Source organism: Engystomops pustulosus, chromosome 2, assembly GCF_040894005.1.
Source record: "Engystomops pustulosus chromosome 2, aEngPut4.maternal, whole genome shotgun sequence".
Classification (NCBI taxonomy): domain Eukaryota; kingdom Metazoa; phylum Chordata; class Amphibia; order Anura; family Leptodactylidae; genus Engystomops; species Engystomops pustulosus.
In genome coordinates, this window is record NC_092412.1 from 20,975,908 (window position 1) to 21,000,413 (window position 24,506).

Here is a 24,506-nt window from a genome sequence, read left to right on the forward strand (position 1 = left end):
CACCCATAACATATAACATCCTGACCTACCCCAGCACCCATAGCATATAACATCATGACCTACCCCCTGCATCTATAGCATATAACATCCTGACCTACCACCGGCACCCATAGCATATAACATCCTGACCTACCCCCAGCACCCATAGCATATAACATCCTGACCTACCCCCAGCACCCATAGCATATAACATCCTGACCTGCCCCAGCACCCATAGCATATAACACCCTGACCTACCCCCAACACCCATAGCATATAACACCCTCACATACCCCGAGCACCCATAGCATATAACATCCTCACCTACCGCCAGCACCCATAGCATATAACATCCTGACCTACCCCCAGCACCCATAGCATATAACATCCTCACATACCCCCAGCACCCACAGCATATAACATCCTCACCTACCGCCAGCACCCATAGCATATAACATTCTGACCTACCCCCAGCACCCATAGCATATAACACCCTTACCTACCCCCAGCACCCATAGCATATAACATCCTGACCTGCCCCCAGCACCCATAGCATATAACATCCTGACCTACCCCAGCACCCATAACATATAACATCCTGACCTGCCCCCAGCACCCATAGCATAAAACATCCTGACCTGCCCCCGGCACCCATAGCATATAACACCCTGACCTACCCCCAGCACCCATAGCATATAACATCCTGACCTACCCCCCGCCCCCATAGCATATAACATCCTGACCTACCACCAGCACCCATAGCATATAACACCCTGACCTACCCCCAGCACCCATAGCATATAACATCCTGACCTACCCCCAGCACCCATAGCATATAACACCCTGACCTACCCCCAGCACCCATAACATATAACATCCTGACCTACCCCCAGCACCCATAGCATATAACATCCTGATCTCTCCCAGCATCCATAACATATAACATCCTGACCTACCCCCAGCACCCATAGCATATAACATCCTGACCTACCCCCAGCACCCTTAGCATATAACATCCTGATCTCTCCCAGCATCCATAACATATAACATCCTGACCTACCCCCAGCACCCATAGCATATAACATCCTGACCTACCCCCAGCACCCATAGCATATAACATCCTGACCTACCCCCAGCACCCATAGCATATAACACCCTGACCTACCCCCAGCACCCATAGCATATAACATCCTGACCTACCCCGGCACCCATAGCATATAACATCCTGACCTGCCCCCAGCACCCATAGCATATAACACCCTGACCTACCCCCAGCACCCTTAGCATATAACATCCTGACCTACCCCCAGCACCCATAGCATATAACACCCTGACCTACCCCCAGCACCCATAGCATATAACATCCTGACCTACCCCCAGCACCCATAGCATATAACATCCTGACCTACCCCCGGCACCCATAGCATATAACATCCTGACCTACCCCCAGCACCCATAGCATATAACACCCTGACCTACCCCCAGCACCCATAGCATATAACATCCTGACCTACCCCCAGCACCCATAGCATATAACACCCTGACCTACCCCCAGCACCCATAACATATAACATCCTGACCTACCCCCAGCACCCATAGCATATAACATCCTGACCTACCCCCAGCACCCATAGCATATAACATCCTGACCTACCCCAAGCACCCATAGCATATAACATTCTGACCTACCCCCAGCACCCATAGCATATAACATCCTGACCTACCCCCAGCACCCATAGCATATAACATCCTGACCTACCCCCAGCACCCATAACATATAACATCCTGTCCTACCCCCAGCACCCATAGCATATAACACCCTGACCTACCCCCAGCACCCACAGGATATAACATCCTGACCTACCCCCAGCACCCATAACATATAACATCCTGTCCTACCCCCAGCACCCATAACATATAACATCCTGTCCTACCCCCAGCACCCATAGCATATAACATCCTGACATACCCCCACCACCCATAGCATATAACATCCTGTCCTACCCCCAGCACCCATAACATATAACATCCTGTCCTACCCCCAGCACCCATAACATATAACATCCTGTCCTACCCCCAGCACCCATAACATATAACACCCTGACCTACCCCCAGCACCCATAGCATACGACATATTGGCCAATGACTATACAGTGATCAGTATGACACATCCAGGATTATCACCCCAGGTCGTTGTGCTGATGACTAATGACACAAATCACATAAAAACATAACAATTGTGTATTAAACAGGGAACTCCATTATATTTTCATGTATTAAGGAAGTGGAACAAGTTCTGAAAAGATCAAAAATATAATCCCAGAGATTACTTCCTGGTGTCGTCATTCCAAGATCAGCCACCAGCCCAGCTGGACAGCAGAAGAGCATCATGGGAGCTACACCTTGTGTTAAGGGTGGATTTACAGGGCTGCAGGATATGAAATATGAAACAACTATGAAATATGAAAAAACTGTATACACTATTTTGTGTATACAGCTCTTACGCAGATCAATGTGTCTCCATGGACACCGACTACAACAAAAAATACCCTTAGTGCCACGTGTTGTACTTTGTCTCTTCTCCTATTGTCTCTAGGTTAAGTAAGGGACAGAAGTGAGAGATGCTGACAGGCTCAGACTACACAGGGTTTGTTTGTAGTCTGTTACCATGGAGAAACTCTACAAGAGTTGAAAGGTGTGCAGATATGAAACGCAGGAAGGGACTTCAGTATGAGGTTCCCAGACATACCTGAAGCCCCCTGGGCATCCTCAAGAGGGTCAAGACATTGTTTTGTACATTAGTTACCTTCCAGGACAACCCCCTTAAGAGGGGGACTATTGTAAGGATCTGACTACACAAAGGTTTGTTTGTAGTCTGTTACCAGGGAGAATCAGATTGTATAGCAACCGTCAAAACATGGGAACTTTATCCAGAACAGTATCTAGAGTGATATACACTTTTATCTGATTTTTTTTTTAATTTTAAGATTTAATAGTACGGTGGCTGCAAAAGTACAAACAACGCTAAAGGCTAAATGTCAGGACTTACCTGATGAGGTAAGAGACTCCAACACCACATAAAGCCAAGGCAAACACCAAGCCGAATACCAGGATGACAATAGACGGTTCTATACCTGTAATAGACAATGTGGCAGAGGGGATCACATGGACTTACCAGGCAGGTGCCTATAGGTGGCGCTATAGAGAAGCTTCCTTCCTACTATTATTTACCTTTACATTAGTATATTTTGCTTGGCAATCTCTTAAAGGAAATCTACCATCAAAATCCACCACTATAAACCAACCAGATACACTACTCATAGACCCAGGCGGAGTAACTGTGGTAATCTTCTTATATTTGTTATCCATGGCCTCCTTCCTTCTAAAATCAACTTTTAAAATTATGCTAATAAACCAGATGTGGTGGGATTTACCAGAGCCCCTCTGTGCTGTAACTTCACAGGCTGATACACTGTGCAGGAGCACTCCCACCTCCCACGGTGTGAGATTACATCAGGTAGAGGAAGGGGGGAAGTGCTGAGGGAGCAGGGGGCAGTGTTACAGTCTGTGAAGCTGCAGCATAAAGGGGCTCTGTTAACACCACCCTGGAGCCCTTCTGGGTCATTAGGATAATTTTAAGTTATTTGTCAGGAAGGAGGCCATGGATAGCTAATATAAGAAGATGGTAGAGGTAAGAAGAGGGGATTGTAGTTAAGTGGTGAAACGAAAGGGGAACAGGGCCCCTGCGTTAAGGGTTAACCATTTACATTTATAGAATTTCCTGTTCTAAAATCTGTAGCTAATGGTAGAGGAAGTATCTGGCTACATAAAAGACACCAGCATTGGGAGGAGGACCTGGATCTGGGTAATGTGGTTGTGGATCATCCCCCATCTAACTACTACGGACCTGAACATCAAAGTTTGGATATGTACTTTACTCTGCCGGTTCAGGTCCCGGGCAAACCTTATTAGAAGCTCAGGTCCAGGTGTGTCTCAATCCGCCTTCCAATAATGCCTGTGATTGGTGCCGGTGCTGATTTTGGGCACTAACTATTTAAGTGCATGTGCTTTCTGGAAATAGCTGCTCATTGGGGCAGATTTACTTACCCGGTCCATTCGCGATCCAGCGGCGCATTCTCTGCGGTGGATTTGAGTCCGGCCGGGATTCACTAAGGTAGTTCCTCCGACGTCCACCAGGTGTCGCTGCTGCGCTGAAGTCCGCTGAAATGCACTCAAGTACACCGGCCTATTCCTGGTGAAGGTAAGTGCAAGCTCCGCGACACTTTTTTTTAAATGCGGCGGTTTATCTGAATCCGTCGGGTTTTCGCTCGGCCACGCCCCCGATTTCCATCGCGTGCATGCCGGCGCCGATGCGCCAAAATCCGATCGCGTGCGCCAAAATCCCGGGGCAATACAGGGAAAATCGGCGCAAATCGGAAATATTCGGGTAACACGTCGGGAAAACGCGAATCGGGCCCTTAGTAAATGACCCCCATATACTGTGTTCTGGTGCTGTTTGGCTAGGTTTCTACAAGGTACACCAGCCCCTAAATTTAACTGATGGTGTGCCATATGGAAGGAAACGCACATTGCGCTAGCAGTACACTGGCTGTTAGTAGCTGTAACCCAAGGATCTCATACCATAAGGCTTCAACTTTTTGATCTTAAAAATCAGCCATGAAATACATGTTACATTCATTATTCTGAATATACTGAAAAAAGAAAAAAAAAGCAAGTTGCTCCTTAAAATTTGGGAACCTAACAAAGAGTTTCACATAACTGTGTATATCTGTACATCATAGATATACACTACTTACACATTGGGGGTCATTTACTAAGGGGCCGATTTGGGTTTTTGCGACGGTTTAACCGAATGTTTCCGTTTTGAGCCGATTTTCCCTGAATTACCCTGGGATTTCGGCGCACGCGATCGGATTGTGGCGCATCGGCGCCGGCATGCACGCGATGGAAATCGGGGGGGCTTGTCTGTAAAAAAAACCTGACGGATTCGGAAATTAAAAAATGTAAAAAAAAAAAAAAAGAAGTGTCGCTCGACACACGCTTACCTTCACCCGCGATGGCTCGGTGAACTTCAGTGCATTCCGATGCTCTTCAGCGCAGCAGCAACACCTAGTGGACATCGGAGGAACTGCCTTAGTGAATCGCCGGAAGACCCGAATCCACCGCAGAGAATGCGCCGCTGGATCGCGAATGGACCGGGTAAGTAAATCTGCCCCATTCTATGAAGTAAATGAATTTGGCATGGAAGCCGTGCCCATTGCGGTACCAGCTAATTTAGAATTTACTATCCATCAATTACATCAGCAATACGTCATAATTATCAGTGATAGATTATTTTACACAATTTTTTTTACCTTACCTGAATTTATTGTATATTATCTGTAAAACATGACTGCTTTCTTAGGAAAATAAGGGGCCAGTGGGTGAGATAAGTATTGAACACATCAGCCAATCTATTTCTAAATGTTGCTATTGGTATGAAATTATCAGCAGATGTCATTCGTTCTACACTGGCAAAGAAATTTAAGAAGTATAAAAGTGTAATGTGCTGGTCGGCACATTCATGGTGCGGTGAGACGCGGTGCTGTGAATTACCTGCCATATATGCAGATATTTTACGGCACACAAATACATTTCTGCGCATCAGTCCTTATTCTGCTGTTTTTGGGCTTAAATGTAGTGAATTATGGCCTTCAAACATGATGTCATTGTGGCGTCCAAACAAAAAGGGCCATTCGGAGCAGGTGGGTGCTGGCTATTTGGAGCCAATACCCTCTACCTGCTCCAAGTTATTTAAAGGGGTTGTCCAACAAAACAAGTTAGGCCTTATCCTAACTTGTTGATAGGTGGGGGTGAGACCCCTGTAAGACCATTACAGATCACAAGAATGGGGAGTCCGATGGGGTCTGATCTATTTCTGTCTGACCCCTTGTCGCTCCCCAAAATGAGCAAAGCAGCCGGTTAGGCATTCATGGACCCTGGTTCTGGTGCTGTATTTTTGTACAGAGGCCAGTTCTGGTGCTGTATTTTTGTACAGAGGCCAGTTCTGGTGCTGTATTACTGCACTCAGACTGGTTCTATTTTTTTTTTTGTACCCAGTTGTACTGCGCTCAGTTCTGGCGCTGTATTTTTGTACAGAGGCTGGTTCTTGTGCTGTATTTCTGCACTCAGCTTGGTTCTATTTTTTTTTTGTACTGAGCTCAGTTCTGGTGCTGTATTTTTGTACAAAGGCCGGTTCTGATGCTGTATTTTTGTAGAGGCCTGTTCTGGTGCTGTATTTTTGTACGGATGCTGGTTCTAGTGCTGTATTTTTGTACAGAGGCCGGTTCTGGTGCTGTATTTTTGTATCATCGGTGCAGAATTGTCTACAAACTATCTGTGACCCCAGTAGCCTGAAAGTTACGACCTCAGAAAGAAGAAACCTCTCTAGTCACTATCCATCGATTATATTCTTCTGTTATGGGTCCCAGTTCTAGGGTGTATCTGACATTAAAGACAGCTGCAATCCTTCTTAGTATTTATGTGTTACTTACTATTTTGCATGGATGTACATCACTAGTTTTATAATATGTTTCAATAAAGTATAGTTTTTACATTTTTTGCAGGATTTCCTTCCTTTTTTCTATTTACTTGCAAACCGAAGAGAACACTAATCCTCCTCCCCTTCTTGCACTCCATAATGGACTATTATTGATGGAAATAGTGGTGAGCTGACTAGTTCGAGCTTGTTTAACACTCACTATTTTGCATGGAGCTTGGTTCTGGTGCTATATTTGTGTATTGAGCTCAGTCCTGGTGCTATATTTGTCTATTGAGTTTCGTTCTGGTGCTATATTTGTGTATTGAGCTTGGTTCTGATGCTATATTTGTCTATTGAGTTTCGTTCTGGTGCTATATTTGTCTAATTCCGATGATACCTGTATCAGGCTGCTGGCTTCTTCGTAGCCTGCAATATATTTGGTACAACTAACACAATTTCTTATTAAATTAAGTACAGCTATTCCTGATGTGGGTGGGAACTTCCTAGTTGTGACATCAGCTCAGGGCACTGAAGCCAGAACAGGACAGCATGTTTGCGATTGGCCGATCTGAAGCATGTGATAAGTCACATGCTTGTGACATCACTCAATTTTTTTGCACTCTTCTACTACTAAGCCTCCGGTCGTCTCTAGCTGCGCTCTATGGTTTCCCATAGTCTGGGGGGACATGGTAAAACCTCTACTAGCTGCTTGCAGATAGCTAAATAGAGTAAAATAGAGAATCGCTTATTTTTGTTTAGTACCGAGTTAGGCAAAAGTTTTTATACTTTTACAGTTGTACTTTAAGCTTGGTTCTTGTGCTGTATTTTTGTAGTACACACTTATAATTATTTATGGTACACACAATAACATAACTAGGGGTCCTGCACATATTGTTATTATTAATTAAAATATCTCACTGTATATACTAAAATTACTCTTCCGTGGTGAGTGAACCTACAGGACATGGAGGATGAGTTTCTGATTTTTGGAGTTTCTGATTCCAGGTTTTCTGGAGTTCTCAGATTCTTACCCTAAAAGTGATCAACAAACCTTGAGTAGTTTGTAAATTCTTGTGAAAGAACCAGGGCCATCAGTACATTGTGTAACAATAAGGTAGTATTGGGCCAGAGACAGATCAATAGTGTTACCTTCTTGTGCGGCTCCTCAGTTCCACCAGCTGATAATATGTATCACTATTATGGTCATTTACTAATCACGAATCACGTTTTTACGGTGATTTACCTGAATTTTTCCGCTTTGCAGCGATTTTCCCTGGATTGCGCCGGGTTTTTGGCACACGCGATCGGATTGTGGTGCATCGGCGCCGGCATGCACGCGACAGAAATGGGGGGGGCGTGGCCGTACGAAAACCCGACGGATTTGGAAAAACCGCCACATTTTTTAAAAAAAAGTGTCGCTGGACACGCGCTTACCTGCACCCGGCTCGGCTTGGTGAACTTCAGTGCATTCCGATGAACATCAGTGCAGCAGCGACACCTGGTGGACGTCGGAGGAACTACTTTACTGGATCGCGAATGGACCAGGTAAGTAAATGTGCCCCTAAGGGTGAAGACACACATGGCGTTTTTGGGCCGTTTTTGGGCCGTTTTTACTAAGTGCCTTTTCAGATCGTTAAAAACGCATGCGTTAAAAACCGCATCCGTTTTTAAAAACGCATGCGTTTTTTGAAACCGCATGCGTTTTTGTCCGTTTTTCCGAAATTGCGCAATGAAAAATGGACAAAAACGCATGCGTTTTCAAAAACCGCATGCGCTTTTAAAAAACGGATGCGTTTTTTAACGCATGCGTTTTTAACAATCTGAAAACGCACTTAGTAAAAACGGCCCAAAAACGGCCCAAAAACGCCATGTGTGTCTTCACCCTAAGGCCCGTTCCCCACTTGCGAGTGTGATGCGATGAACTCGCATCACACTCGCAACGCAAGCTGCCGGGAACGCACGGCCTGAACGCTGCACCGCGGGAGTGAACTCAGCATGTCAGTTCACTCCCGCGGTGCAGCGTTCAGGCCGTGCGTTCCCGGCAGCTTGCGTTGCGAGTGTGATGCGAGTTCATCGCATCACACTCGCAAGTGGGGAACGGGCCTTAGGGCGCTGTCCCACGTTGCGTTCGCAAACGCAGACGCATTCAAAACCGCGCCCACCGGGGCGGTCCGCGGTCCGATCGCATCGGCGTTTCTATGGAAACGCCTGCGATCGAGTACGAGCCGCCGGTGTTTTGCGTTCCCGATCGCAGGCGTTTCCATAGAAACGCCGATGCGATCGGACCGCGGACCGCCCCGGTGGGTGCGGTTTTGAATGCGTCTGCGTTTGCGAACGCAACGTGGGACAGCGCCCTTAGTGTCAGGATTGCCTTCTAATTACTGACAGATCTCTGCAGGTGTCATGACTTTCCAGGGTTTTTTTGCACTTCTCTTTTTTCGTGTGTTCAATACTTTTTGCTGTGTCGTTTCTCATTATTACACATAATTTATGGGCATCTATGGTGATTTCTTAGCCAGTGTGGATTAGACGGATTGTTAGAGACCTCTGCTGAGAATTTAATGTCAATTCTCACCAGATATTTTGGAAAATTAATATTTGGAAAATTAGTGATGTTTTTAAATACTTATTTCGCACATTTTTGTATGACTGGTATTGCAACTCATGTCCACTGAGATCAAGTAAAGCTGAAGTTCTGTTATATTTTGCTATTTTCAGGGGTTTAGTTCTCTCGTGTTGTTTGTTTTAGGGCGCGTTCACACGTTGCGCTTTCGTCGCGTTCATAACGCGACGCTAGCGCACAGGGGGCGGAGTTTGGGGCGATCGCATATGCGTTTCCAGAGAAACGCATGCGATCGGGTTATCAATCGCATGCGTTTCCCGGGAAACGCATATGCGTTCGGCCCGAGCCCCGCCCACTGTGCGCTAGCGTCGCGTTATGAACGCGACGAAAGCGCAACGTGTGAACGCGCCCTTAGGGTGCGGTCACACGTCGCATTCAACACATGCATTTAAAAACGCATTGCAACAGCCGAAGAAAGATTTGCCTAATTAAACAACTGTCAACACTTGCGTTTACAAAACGCAACCGTTACTGTATTGTTAACACCTGTGTTAATATTGTGTTAACTCATGAGTTTGTTAACATTAGCATTTTGTAAACGCAAGTGTTAACAACTATTCAATTTGGCAAATCTCTTTCAGCTGTTGCAACGTGTGACCGCACCCTCAAGGTCAATATTCCAGATGAAGGTTTTCATTAGGAAAATCATTAGGACTTGAAGATCAGAGCTGATCTCAATAAGCATGACTTACCTCCAATGCACAACGTGTCTGGATCAAACCAACAACTGGAGTCTGCAGGAGGAGGAGTCCCACCAGGAAAACGTATGGTCTTTCCCAAAAAGCGCACTAAATTAGAAGCCATCTCCACAGAGTAGGTTGGGAAGAGCTGATTCACTTTACCATCAGTGTCCAAAACCACAAAGCTGCTGAGCCCGTTCCCCTTCCCATCTGTATACAGCATATGAGTAAATCCAGGGTAATCCAAGTTTTTGGTATATTCCACAAGGTTAGATCCGGAAATCCATGCCCCTTGTTTCCAGGCGCTGCTCATTGCTTTGGCCATTAAATACATAGAATCATAGATGGTTCCGAATAACGGGGAGACCTACGGGAAGGCAAAGATGGTATAGATAAAGGCAGGACTGAACGTGCGAGACATGAAAGCTTCACACATCTCCAATATTATATTCTTTGTGGCATTCATTATTATTTCTGTACTGTGACATCACTGTGTGTATTATCCCTGTACTGTGACATCACTGTGTGTATTTTCCCTGTACTGTGACATCACTGTGTGTATTATCCCTGTACTGTGACATCACTGTGTGTATTATCTCTGTACTGTGACATCACTGTGTGCAGTATCCTGTACTGTGACATCACTGTGTGTATTATCTCTGTACTGTGGCATCACTGTGTGTATCATCCCTGTACTGTGACATCACTGTGTGTATTATCCCTGTACTGTGACATCACTGTGTGTATTATCCCTGTACTGTGACATCACTGTGTGTATTATCTCTGTACTGTGACATCACTGTGTGTATTATCCCTGTACTGTGACATCACTGTGTGTATTATCTCTGTACTGTGACATCACTGTGTGTATTATCTCTATACTGTGACATCACTGTGTGTATTATTCCTGTACTGTGACATCACTGTGTGTATTATCTCTGCACTGTGACATCACTGTGTGTATTATCTCTGTACTGTGACATCACTGTGTGTATTGTCCCTGCACTGTGACATCACTGTGTGTATTGTCTCTGTACTGTGACATCATTGTGCATTATCCTTGTACTGTGACATTACTGTGTGTATTATCCCTGTACTGTGACATCACTGTGTGTATTATCCCTGTACTGTGACATCACTGTGTGTATTATCCCTGTACTGTGACATCACTGTGTGTATTATCCCTGTACTGTGACATCACTGTGTGTATTATCCCTGTACTGTGATATCACTGTGTGTATTATCTCTGTACTGTGACATCACTGTGTGTATTATCCTTGAATTGTGACATCACTGTGTGTATTATCCCTGTACTGTGACATCACTGTGTGTATTATCCCTGCACTGTGACATCACTGTGTGTAGTATCCCTGTACTGTGACATCACTGTGTGTATTATCCCTGTACTGTGACATCACTGTGTGTATTATCCCTGCACTGTGACATCACTGTATGCATTGTCCCTTTAAAGGTTGTGCAGCTACAAATCCCTTACTCCTATTGTCATGTTGCCCCTCTCTGTAGTCCATAGAAGTCTTACCATGTTACACAAATTCAAATTAACACCACAGAGGGTGCACAGTTCTGTAGCTGTATACATTTCTATGCATTAGCTTCCTAGTGACATGTCCACCAGGGGGCAGTGCAGCCTCATCGTTACTCACTTGCTGCGGCTCCAGACTTGTCCTGATCTCTCCCTTCTCCTTGTACTCGCTGAAGACATCGTAGAAGGACTTCTCATGGTAGTCCATGGTGATGGTCAGCACCGCGTCGTAGGCCTCCTGCAGTTTACCGTTCTGATCGAAGATGGCGTACGAGTTGTTCTTATAGGGAAGACTGTATAGTAACGTGTCATACGGTACAAAGACGTATCGCCCGTCCGTCAGTCCCATCTCATGGGCTTTTATCAGGAAGGCGGCTTGTTCCTTCCCCCCGACCAGCACCGAATGCATACACATGATGATCACTGGAAGAAGAAGAATAGGATGGAGTAAACCCTTTCATTATCCTGAATATAAGAGATGAAACACATTGGGGCAGATTTACTTACCCGGCCCATTCGCGATCCAGCGGCGCATTCTCTGCTCTGGATTCGGGTCCGGCCGGGACTTATGAAGGTAGTTCCTCCGCCGTCCACCAGGTGGCGCTGCTGCGCTGAAAAGTCATCTCATTGCGCCGGAATGCACCACCTCGGACCAGGTGAAGGTAAGCGCTCCCCAAGCGACACTTTTTCGGTTTTTAAATGCGGCGGTTTTTCCGAATACGTCGGGTTTTCGTTCGGCCGCGCCCCCCGATTTCCGTCGGCGCAAATCAGAAATATTCGGGTAACACGTCGGGAAAACGCGAATCGGGCCCTTAGTAAATGACCCCCATAGAGCGCCACCCCTGTGCATAGGCTGTGATTGGTATTACAGCCCCAATGTGGTTGGGCTATGTGCTAAACAATAAATTGCATTGCTATTGCATTTTAGTCACAATTATTGTGACTAAAATGTGAATCTGACATTACAGTCACTAAGAAGAGACCACAACACTGGACTAGTAACACCAGTAATACCAGGAGTTGGACCCCACAGATCTGATATTGATGACAGAACCAAAGAATTAGAAAGTCTCTAATCTACAGACTACACTCAGTTTTGTGTGTAGTCTGTTATCATGGAGACAATGACTAGTGTAAGCGGAGCCTTGGAAGTGGAAAATCTGCCTTTGTTTCCTAATCTGTGGGTAGTAACTAGTGATGAGCGAGTATACTCGTCCGAGCTTGATGCTCGGTCGAGTATTAGCATACTCGGACCGGCTCGTTGCTCGGACGAGTATTTGCCCTGCTCGATAACGAGCATTTAATTTAAAAAAAAAAGTGAAGAACAGTAAAAAGATACAATTAAAACATTTAATTTAATTGTTTAATTGAAGAAAACAGTGAAAGAACACAGTGCAGAACAGATTGCAGATGTTCGGGAACATCTGCAATCTGTTCCGGAGACACGCGTGCAGAACGGTGTTCTCTGCAATAGTATTTGAAGAACAATATGTGTGAAGAACACATTACAGATGTTTGGCAACATCTGCAAGTTGTTCTCTACACATTGTTCTTCAAATACTATTGCGGAGAACACCGTTCTGCACGGGTGTCTCCGGAGCAGATCGCAGATGTCCCGGAGACACGCGTGCAGAACGGTGTTCTCCGCAATAGTATTTGAAGAACAATATGTGTGAAGAACAACTTGCAGATGTTTCCAAACATCTGCAAGTTGTTCTTCACACATATTGTTCTTCAAATACTATTGCGGAGAACACCGTTCTGCACGCGTGTCTCCGGAACAGATTGCAGATGTTCCCGAACATCTGCAATCTGTTCTGCACTGTGTTCTTTCACTGTGCTCGTTAAGTTTATAATTTTACTGAAAAATGCTCGGGTCTCCCATTGATTTCAATGGGGCTCGTTACTCGAAACGAGCACTCGAGCATCGGGAAATGTTCGGCTCGAGTAACGAGCACCCGAGCATTTTAGTGCACGCTCATCTCTAGTAGTAACCAATCCAGAGAAGATGGAACAAATTACATTACATCTGGCAAATAATGTGCAGGGGGTGACATAGTAGAAGGGGGTCCTCCCTGTTAACACTTTACCTTTCCCAAGACTTTACCTCTCCCGAGGAATAAGACCCCCAGATATACAAGGAGAGCTGTGTACTGTCAGGTGGGCGGTCCCAGGACGGATAAGAGTCTGGCACCACCCACCGAATGGGACTGTGGGGACTACAGCATAAGTTACAACTAGACCATGACCAAGGCATCCAAAAAATTCAAAAAATTCCAGCGTCCTCCTGACAAAGAACGCACGATTTGAGTTTCAAACGCATTGGGGAAGGCGCAACTCCATTACTAAGCTTCCTCCCTGATGAACCGCTGCTATTTCTAGTGATTTTTGAATAAAATGTGTGTTTTATCTAAAAAAAGGACATTTTTTGTTGCCTTCTGACCGGTGATCACCTGGCCCACTACAGCTCTTACCAAACCTTATCCATCTACCACCAAGATGAAGGATTGTAAACCTAGCACACTGACATACTGGTGTGTGCCCCCTCTGGCAGGACCTGCTCTACTTTAATCTCCCTATGCCCTTGGTTTTTAAAGGTTTTAAAAATATGCAAATGAGTCTGAGGGGCTCCAGGCTCTATTAAAACCTAAGGTGCCCCGAGCCCCTTAGGCTCATTTGGCTCATAATTTTTAAAGCTTTTTTTGTAAAAACCAGGGTATGAGAAGCTAAAAGAAGAGCAGATCCTGGCAGAGGGGGCACACACCAGTATGTCAGTGCTTGGTTTACAATCCTTCATCCTGGTGGTCAATGTACTTCCAGACATCCTAGGCAAAACGAGTAGGTCTCTGGGTCTACAACTCTTCCTCTACAAATCACCAATTGTTGAAAAATGTGTTGAAAAATAAAGTATTGATCATTTTTAAAACCCCTACAAAGGATTGTTCCAATCCCAGGTTTTTCCTCCTCTTTCCAGTTTTGCCTTGTGCACTGAAGAGAACTGCACTTAAAGGAAAGCTACCATCAAAATCCACCATGATAAACCAAGGGTACTTACTTATGGATCCAGACCTGGCCTCCTGCCTTCTAAATTATGCAGATGAACCAGAACTACTACAGTGGCGTTACCAGAGCCGCTCTGTGCTGCAATTTCACAGGCTGTTACACAGTCTCCCACTCTTATACCTCAGCACTTCCCCCTCCCTGTGCCTGATGTAATCTCAATGCAGTAGAGAAGGTTTTAGCACATGGTGCGAAGGGCTACTACACAGTGTAAGAACCTTTGAAGCTGCAACTCTAGTAACAAGTTCAAGGAGCTCCTCAGGCTCATTGGCATAATTCAAAAAGTTGCTTTTAGAAGAAAAGAGGCCATGGATAATAAATATAAGAAGATTACCACAGTCACAGTGTGTGGGTCTATGAGTAAGTGCCCCTGACTAAACATGATGACGGCCAAGTGCTCACCAGGACCGGATCCTGGATGAGCACCTGGCCGGGGTGAGGAGATGGGAGAGACAAACACTCTTTCCCGTCTGAATGAGCCCATAAGAGGTGAGCTGACCAGAATCTTTATTCCAACTGCTAAGGACAGGAAAATGGGATACAGGTATATATTAAGGATTATAATAAAGGATTATCTTATCTTATTCTATATTACTGGACCCATTAATATTGATGGAAATGGGGTTCCTTGCATCTCAGTCTCTCATTGACTTCATAGCTGTAGTTATAGCTTCTCCTTGTGGGGCTTGAACTGTCTCTAAATATATGTACCTGTCCTGACAAATTTGGGACAGATGACAAGTATGTAGGCGGGGCATGTGGAGAATTAGGGGCGGCCTCCCGATCACTCACTGTTACATTGTTGCAGAGACAAATTAGGCAAAATTAGCGGTTTCCCGACGTGTTACCCGAATATTTCCGATTTGCGCCGATTTTCCCTGTATTGCCCTGGGATTTTGGCGCATCGGCGCTGGCATGCACGCGACAGAAATGGGGGGCGTGAGCGAACGAAAACCCGACGGATTCGGAAAAACCGCCGCATTTAAAAAAAAAAAAGTGTCGCTGGACTCGCACTTACCTTCACCCACGATATGACGGTGAACTCTAGTGCGTTCCGATGTCCACCTGGTGGACGTCGGAGAAACTACCTTAGTGAATCCCGGCCGGACCCGAATCCACCGCAGAGAACGCGCCGTTGGATCGCGAATGGACCGGGTAAGTAAATCTGCCCCAATGTTGCAAATCTTTCCTTTATGTATAATGTATCTTTCCAGGATTCCACCACTTCCTGCGCAGTATCGGCCCTATTACAGCTTATTAGGACACTGATAATGAGTATATATTCTATATACTGACACTTGTCGGATTTCGTCCAGGATATTCATCTATTTTTACTTACTGGATGTTTCCCGACACATTTCACTTTTTTCCCCTTTGTACTGAATATTCCCACATTTACATTTTTTCATCTATATTTCTTTCTAATTTTTTATGCCTTTCCTTGATCCCCCGGGAAAAGCTTCTGTCAGATGGAAGAGACGTGACATTTACGTGTTGGTGGATGAAAACACAAACATTTACCTGCCAAAGGTTACATCTCATCGCTTCGGCATCTCAGCTCTTCAGGTATCAAAAGTTTATGGTGTCAAAATAACTGGTACCAAAAAGAGGAAAGGTCTAGGTGAGGTCAGGTCTAGAGATTAGGTCCATCATGTTGTGCGGATACAGGGACCTTCTCTAGTGGGAGTGACAAAAGGATTGATTATGTGGACCGAATCCCTTTAAAGAAGACCCAACACCAGAATTTTACCCCTCACACCAGTAAGTTAGAGGGTCAAAGGTCCTCCCCATATCACCTAAAATGATTTGCCACTGAGGCACGGTACCCTAATTACAGCCATTGTTCTGATATGCAAATGAGTAGGCAAAGAGTCAATTCTGAAGAGAAGAGTCATGGTTTCTCAGGTCTGCCAGTGACCACACCTCCTTCTTTTGACTGACAGCTCGGTGTCTCTTTGAAACTCAGCTTGAGCATCCTGTCATTACCAGAATGCTGCCCCTTTCTCTGCATAGTAAATTTAGAAGTGAGCACTGGGAAACCACAGATCTTGTCACTATTTCATGTACCCCTGATGGGCGTGGTCAGACGGCAAGATAGGCAATGCCAAAAAAGTGTGGGAGCAAATGTGGGAGGAGGAAGATCGAAGCTGGGACACCTGCACTGCTCCTTTTAAATTAGAATATCTGATAAAAAGTGAAGAAGCTTATACAGAGAGTGGAACCGTCTCTCTGTATTGTTCAGGAAAAGGAGGTTTCCCTTCGAAGGAGGTGGAGCTAAATGGTAGTGTATCATGTGACCATTCCCAGCTCTGCTTATTGGGTGAGAGAGTTCACAGAAAGGTCTTAAACTGGAGCTGCATCGGAAGCAGTCACAACAAAACCCTAAAGTCTGAGGGGTCAATAGATTACTCTGCCACCCAAAAATCCAATGCATTTTAATGTTTCCATTGTATGTTCCAGTAGTAAGGCTCGTCAGTTACAGGACTAGTTGTCTTATGTTGTGGCGTAATCTAATGTTTTTTATGTCATTTATTGAGAGACTTTTATGATTTTTTATTTCTAGGTAGAGTGATTGATGGGATTTTTTTCTTGGGTTTAGTTGTTACAACTTTTAGAACTGTAGGAAGGACAATTACATTCCCTTATGTAAATCTGTAGCTTCGGGTCCCAAAACTTTACATTTAGGGCTCATTCATACTACCATCTGCAGAGCCGTACATGCGGCCGCATGTACGTCCCCATGGACGGCAATAGCGGCACGGCGGAGATACGGTGCACACACATGTGGCATGCTCTATCTTTCGGCGAGTGTGCGGCCGTGCACCGCTGTTTTTTATAGAGGGAGGAGGGGTCACCTCCTCCTCCTCTCCAGAACACGGCGGTATGCCCGTACGGTGGGCATACCGCGTGTGTATGTACCCTTATTTTGCTTTTGGACCTGTATGAGATCTTGTTTTTTGTGACATGAGATTTTTATATATATATATATATATATACAGGCAGTCCCCAGGTTACATACAAGATAGGTTCTGTAGGTTTGTTCTTAAGTTGAATTTGTATGTAAGTCGGAACTGTATAGTTTATAATTGTAACCCCAGCCAAAAATTTTTTTGTCTCTCTGACAATAGTATTTTAAAAATGTTGCATTGTCATAAGAACCAGGATTAACTATAAATATTAATTACATATTAATTGTCATTTAAAAATTTTAATGACAAAAATTACTTTTACTTTTTACTTACTTGTTATATCTTTTCCATAATTTCAATAAATTTAATGAAATTTCTTTTTGTTCTTTCTGTTTTCTTACCATTTCACCATTTAGGGGGGCACTTACCTTTAATCAGAACATTTGTGCATGTTTTTTTTTTTTTTTTTGCTTTTTCTGGGTTTTGGACTTGTTTCTTTTATCTTAGAGGGGGGTACGTCAGGCATTTGTGTCTGTTGGATTTTTACCCTTTTTTTTATATATAAAAGTCACAAAAAAGTTGCAAATTCTTCTACAAACCCTTCTAATCTTTTGCCTACACCTGTTTGGGAGTCATTTGTGACAAAATTGTGCAATTTACCGCAATCTACACCAAAATTACAACTTTCTTGTATGTCCACATTAGGATTTTAAAGATACATCAGACACAATACTGAAAAATTATTGCTCGTCTAAATTTGCTAGGCGAGTGGAGAGGCAAAGTTTGTCTCAAATATGCAAATGCACCCCAAAAAAAAAAAAAAGAGACAAAAAAGAGAAAAGCCTAAGATTTACCGCACCATCCAAGGGATGAAAAGCTCCCAAAGCTGGAGATGTTTATGGAGAGGGTTCATTTCCTGGGCACATCTGCTGTACATATTGGTGGTTGTTACTAAAAGGTTAATGGGTTTTCTGTCATAGTGTTGCTTTCTGTGCCCTTAAAGGGTTAACCATTTCCTCTATTAACTTCAAGTTCCCTAAATGTATGTATGACATTGGAATTTTATAATTTTTTTGTCAACGTAGATATAAAGATGATCAGCCTTCAAAAGCCATAACTTTTTAGTTTTTCAGTCATCATAGCCATTTCAGGGCTTGGTTTTTGCGGGTTGAATTGAATTTGAGTTGAATTGAATTTTTTCTCTCCTGTTACCAGTTTGGTTGTACATAGAATTTATTGATTACTCTTTGAATTGGAGAGAAAATTAAAAAAGGGACGGGGGTTAAATTACTGTGTTAACCAAGCAGTTTCGATAAAATTAAAATGTATTTTCCAGGCCATACATTTTTAATTTTTCTATTTATTTAATTTTCTATTTATATAAAAAAAAATGTTATTTATTTTGGGTAATTTAATTTTTTTTTTGCAGTTTTAATGGGGACTTGAACATTCAATCATTTAATTGATTGTATAATACATTGAACTACTTATGTAGTATTACTGACATGTAGCCTAATAGACTTTGCCTCTGGCAGGGTCTAATATGCAAATAATGAAGACAGACCTTCCAAAGGAACAAACCCCCAGGATCATAATGCAGGGCGTGATTAACTTACCTGTCCATTGGTCACTATCTAGATGTAGTGGTTACTATCGCCGCAGCATCTAAAGAGTTGACCGCAAGCTTGGCACTACTAACTGGCTCCCCGCAAAGTACTAGCAATGGTTATGTAAAAATCTATAGATACAATTCTATAAGTTCCTCTTCTTACCTCGAAGATCATGTGTTTCCTTTATAGCCTTCATCGTAGCTTCAATCCCTTTCTCACCATTGCCCATACTCGTCACAATACCAATGGGCAGCCCATGATTCCTCAGAGCACTTGCCACTTTCCGAGCCGTATCCACCCAGATATCCTCATTCGAAGACACCACCCCAACATGCGCCCATCGAAAATACTTCATAAAGTGAAACAAAACTTTGGTTGGCGCCGGCAAAGTTCTGGCAAAAGTTGGGAAACTAAATTTATTATCCAGGTCATGGTTGACACAAGCCCAAGAGAATATTGCCTTGTTCCAATTTTTGCCCAGAAGTGAGGCAGAGTCACAGTATCCGGGGTTTTGTGGTCCTACAAATGCTGAAGAAAGTTTGTCGAAACTGGCAAAGTCTACCAAAGCTTTTGATGTTTCACAATTTTCGTCCAAAATTTTGTAATCCAATTTATGGGCCAATTCAAGAGTTGAGTCGTTGTTGATCTTGACGACTGCCAAACGAGCGGCCAGTTCTGGCAAGGCCTTAGAGAAGAGTGGGTCACATGACCAAGGACCTATGATGCCCACTGTAAAGTTCACACTCTGCACGCCTACAGGCTTCATGATGAGTAATCCTAATAGGAAGCACCAAGGAACCACATGGAATGGAAACGTTCTTGAGGGTCTTTGTGTTCGCAGCTGGTTGGGACCTTGGAGTCTTGATCTTTTCAACAAGAAGTCTCCAAGACTTGAGAGAAGATAAAACATTGTCTTATAGCTTATGACAGTGAAGCTAAGGTCCTTCACTGGCCATGAATCTACAACCTCGGAAGGTCCTGAAGAAGAAAAAGAAAACAATTAAAAAAATTTTAGATTCAAAAACAACATGGAGCTGTCTTGAGCAGACTGAGTTATCAAACTTCATCTATGATTTGTTCCTCGGAAATTTCTACAAAATCTTTAAGGAGAAGACAAGTGACTGGGTTTAGAGGGGTTTCCCAGTATAAATATATTGATGACCTTTTTAAAAATTTTCAGACAGGGTAAAAATACTCTCCTTTTTGTGTAGTATTTTTAGCTGAGGGGAAGTATGAAATTTATAGTAAATCAATTAATTGACTTAAATTTTTGAATGAAAAAAAAAACAGAAATGTAGATATTTTTGCTAATTTAATAAATAAGAAAAACTAAAATACCACATGGTCATAAGTATTAAGCCCCCGGTGATAAGTATTCAGCCCCCAGTGATAAGTATTCAGCCCCCGGTGATAAGTATTCAGCCCCCCGGTGATAAGTATTCAGCCCCTCGGTGATAAGTATACAGTCCCCGGTGATAAGTATTCAGCCCCCGGTGATGAGTATTCAGCCCCCGGTGATGAGTATTCAGCCCCGGTGATAAGTATTCAGCCCCCGGTGATGAGTATTCAGTCCCCGGTGATGAGTATTCAGCCCCCGGTGATGAGTATTCAGCCCCCGGTGATAAGTATTCAGCCCCCGGTGATGAGTATTCAGTCCCCGGTGATGAGTATTCAGCCCCCGGTGATAAGTATTCAGCCCCCGGTGATGAGTATTCAGCCCCTGGTGATAAGTATTCAGCCCCCGGTGATGAGTATTCAGTCCCCGGTGATGAGTATTTAGCCCCCGGTGATGAGTATTCAGCCCCTGGTGATAAGTATTCAGCCCCTGGTGATGAGTATTCAGTCCCCGGTGATGAGTACTCAGCCCCTGGTGATGAGTATTCAGTCCCCGGTGATGAGTATTCAGTCCCCGGTGATAAGTATTCAGTCCCCGGTGATGAGTATTCAGCCCCCGGTGATGAGTATTCAGTCCCCGATGATGAGTATTCAGCCCCCGGTGATGAGTATTCAGCCCCTGGTGATAAGTATTCAGCCCCCGGTGATGAGTACTCAGCCCCCGGTGATGAGTATTGAGCCCCCGGTGATGAGTATTCAGTCCCCGGTGATGAGTATTCAGCCCCCGGTGATAAGTATTCAGCCCCCGGTGATGAGTATTCAGCCCCTGGTGATAAGTATTCAGCCCCCGGTGATGAGTATTCAGCCCCCGGTGATAAGTATTCAGCCCCCGGTGATAAGTATTCAGCCCCCAGTGATAAGTATTCAGCCCCCAGTGATAAGTATTCAGCCCCTGGTGATAAGTATTCAGCCCTCGGTGATAAGTATTCAGCCCCCGGTGATGAGTATTCAGCCCCGGTGATAAGTATTCAGCCCCCGGTGATGAGTATTCAGCCCCCGGTGATAAGTATTCAGCCCCCGGTGATGAGTATTCAGCCCCCGGTGATAAGTATACAGTCCCCGGTGATAAGTATTCAGCCCCTGGTGATGAGTATTCAGCCCCCGGTGATAAGTATTCAGCCCCCGGTGATAAGTATTCAGCCCCCGGTGATGAGTATTCAGCCCCCGGTGATGAGTATTCGGCCCCCGGTGATGAGTATTCGGCCCCTGGTGATAAGTATTCAGCCCCCGCTGATAAATACTCAGCCCCTTTGCTCAGTGTTGAGTATAAGCAGGTTTGGAGTTGGTGCGGACAGGAGTCTTCTTGGGAAGATGCAACAAGTTTCTCACACCAAAATTTGGGGCTCAGGCTGGACCAGAATGGTCACAGAGATGTTCTGAAGCCTCTGCTTTATTTTCTTGTTGGAAGGTTTGCCCCAGTCTGAGGTCCAGAGTATCTGGAAGAGGTTCTCATCCAGGATATCTCTGTACTTGGCCACATTCATCCTTCCTTCCATTACAGCCAGTGGTCCTGTCCCTGCCCCCATAACCTGATGCTGCCTCTACCATGTGTCACTGCTGGGATGGTATTTGGCAGGTGATGAGCAGCACCTGCTTTTCTCCACCGCATAGAATTAACACCAAAAAGTTCAATCTTCGTCCCCTCAGAGCAGAGAATCTTATTTCTCATAGTCTGGGATCTTTCATGTGTTGCACACTCTATGCGGCTTTCATGTGTCTTGCACTGAGGAGAGGCTTCTGTCAGCAGATTAAGGCTGCAGTGATAGGTGACTCCCATCTCCCTTCTGCATCTCTGGGGCTCAGTCACAGTGAGGGGTCTTATTTACCTCTCACCAAGGCTCTTCTCTGACAATTGCTTAGTTTGGTTGGACTGCCAGGTCGAGAAAGAATTGTGATCATCCAAAACTTCTTCCGTTTAACTATTATGGAGGCCACTGTGCTCCTAGGAAAATGCTGCAGAAATTCTTTTGTAACCTTGACCAGATCTGTGCCTTGTACACAATTATGCTCATTGGGCAGTTCCTTAGACCTCATGATTCTCATGCGCTCTGACATGCACTGTGAGCTGTCAGGTCTTATATAGGTATGTGCCTTTCCTAATCAAGTCCAATCAGTTTAATTGAACACAGCTGGACTCCAATGGAGGAGTAGAACCATCTCAAAGAGGATCAGAAGGAAATGGACAGCATATGAGTGTCACAGCAAAGGGTCGGAATACTTATGACCATGTGATATTTCAGTTTTTCTTGATTAATAAATGAGCAAAAAATATCTACATTTCTGTTCTTTTTATGCTATGATGTGGGTAGCGTGTACATTAATGAGGAAAAAAGAACCTTTTTGATCTTACCAATTGGCTGCTATAAAAGAAAGAGTGAAAAATTTACAGGGGTCTGAATACTCTCCATACCCACTGTACATTACCAGGTTGCTTTTTTATGCATGTGCTGTCTGGTGTAGAAATGCGCTATAACCTTCACCCGTTCAGGCCTGAACGGGCACAGGCTATAGCTAGTGCACAGGCACGGGGTGTTTCTCTCTGTCGCCCGCAATGTCACCCTTTACGACACCTTTCAGTAGGAATTGCCATTATTTCAGGGCCTGTACGTCAGGAAAATTGCCATGATAAATGCCCCCAATGGGGGATATTTATCAGAAGTGTCTGAGAGTAGAACTGTACTAGTTGCCTATAGCAACCAATCAGAGCTCAGATTTTCCACAGCTGTTTTAAAAAGTGAAAGCTGAGCTCCGATTGGTTTCCATGGGCAACTAGAACAGTTTTACCTCAAGCACTACTGATAAATCTCCCCCATTGTGTTTAATCTGACGATCAAGTGTCTGTATCCCACTAATCTGATTAAAAACCCCTTTAAAAAGTCACTTCTTTTTGTGTAATCAGGTCCATTATTATTTATGTCTGCTCTGTGACCTCTATAATTATTCGTTGCATAAACTGGGTTCTCCATTATTATTGTCTGGGCTGGGGTCTCCATTATTATATTTATTTTTTCCTGGGTCTTCATTATTATTTTCTGTTCTGGGGTCTCCATTATTATATATATTTGCTCCTGGGTCTCTATTATAATTGTTTGGTCTGGGGTCTTAATTATTATATTTATTTGCTCCTAGCTCTCTATTATTATTGTCTGGTCTGGGTTCTCTGTTATTATATTTATTTGCTCCTGGGTCTCAATTATAATTGTTTGGTCTGGGGTCTCCTCTATTATATTTATTTGTTCCTGGGTCTCCATTATTTTTGTCTGGTCTGGGGTCTCTATTATTATATTTATTTTCTCCTGGGTCTCCATTATTATTGCGTGGTCTGGGGTCTCCATTATTATTGTCTGGTCTTGGGTCTCTATTATTATATTTATTTTCTCCTGGGTCTCCATTATTATTGCGTGGTCTGGGGTCTCCATTATTATACTTATTTTCTCCTGGGTCTCCATTATTATTGCGTGGTCTGGGGTCTCCATTATTATTGTCTGGTCTTGGGTCTCTATTATTATATTTATTTGCTCCTGGGTCTCCATTATTATGGTCTGGGGTCTCCATTTTTATATTTATTTGCTCCTGGGTCTCAATTATAATTGTTTGGTCTGGGGTCTCCTCTATTATATTTATTTGTTCCTGGGTCTCCATTATTTTTGTCTGGTCTTGGGTCTCCATTATTATATTTATTTTCTCCTGGGTCTCCATTATTATTGCGTGGTCTGGGGTCTCCATTATTATTGTCTGGTCTTGGGTCTCTATTATTATATTTATTTGCTCCCGGGTCTCCATTATTATGGTCTGGGGTCTCCATTGTTATATTTATTTGCTCCTGGGTCTCCATTATAATTGTTTGGTCTGGGGTCTCCATTATTATATTTATTTATTCCTGGGTCTCCATTATTTTTGTCTGGTCTGGGGTCTCTATTATTATATTTATTTTCTCCTGGGTCTCCATTATTAGTGTCTGGTCTTGGGTCTCCATTATTAGTGTCTGGTCGTGTCTATTATTATTTCTTGTCTGGAGTTTCTTTTATTATTCCTGGACGGTCACTTGCAGTTTGTGGTTTATAATCATTCTTCTAGCCGGCTCTTTCTACACTTTGGAGAACTTTCTATTGGTTTTCAGTGCTGCAGTATAAAGCATGGAGAAAGCTGGATTCCTGGCTGGATTC

General features: G+C 44.0%; 1 protein-coding gene across 2 annotated transcripts in view; it reads right to left on the reverse strand.

Moving 5' to 3' along the window:
- LOC140117334 (retinal guanylyl cyclase 2-like) overlaps positions 1-24,506 on the reverse strand; it is a 71,849-nt gene that overhangs the window by 43,939 nt on the left and 3,404 nt on the right. For both annotated transcript variants that reach the window (XM_072133931.1, XM_072133932.1), the window contains exons 2-5: positions 19,108-19,923; positions 11,488-11,789; positions 9,836-10,190; positions 3,029-3,113 (exon numbers count right to left, since the gene is read on the reverse strand). In XM_072133931.1, coding sequence (XP_071990032.1) covers positions 3,029-3,113; positions 9,836-10,190; positions 11,488-11,789; positions 19,108-19,855 — 1,490 coding nt within the window. In that variant the 5' untranslated portion in view covers positions 19,856-19,923. The remainder of the gene's footprint in view (positions 1-3,028; positions 3,114-9,835; positions 10,191-11,487; positions 11,790-19,107; positions 19,924-24,506) is intronic.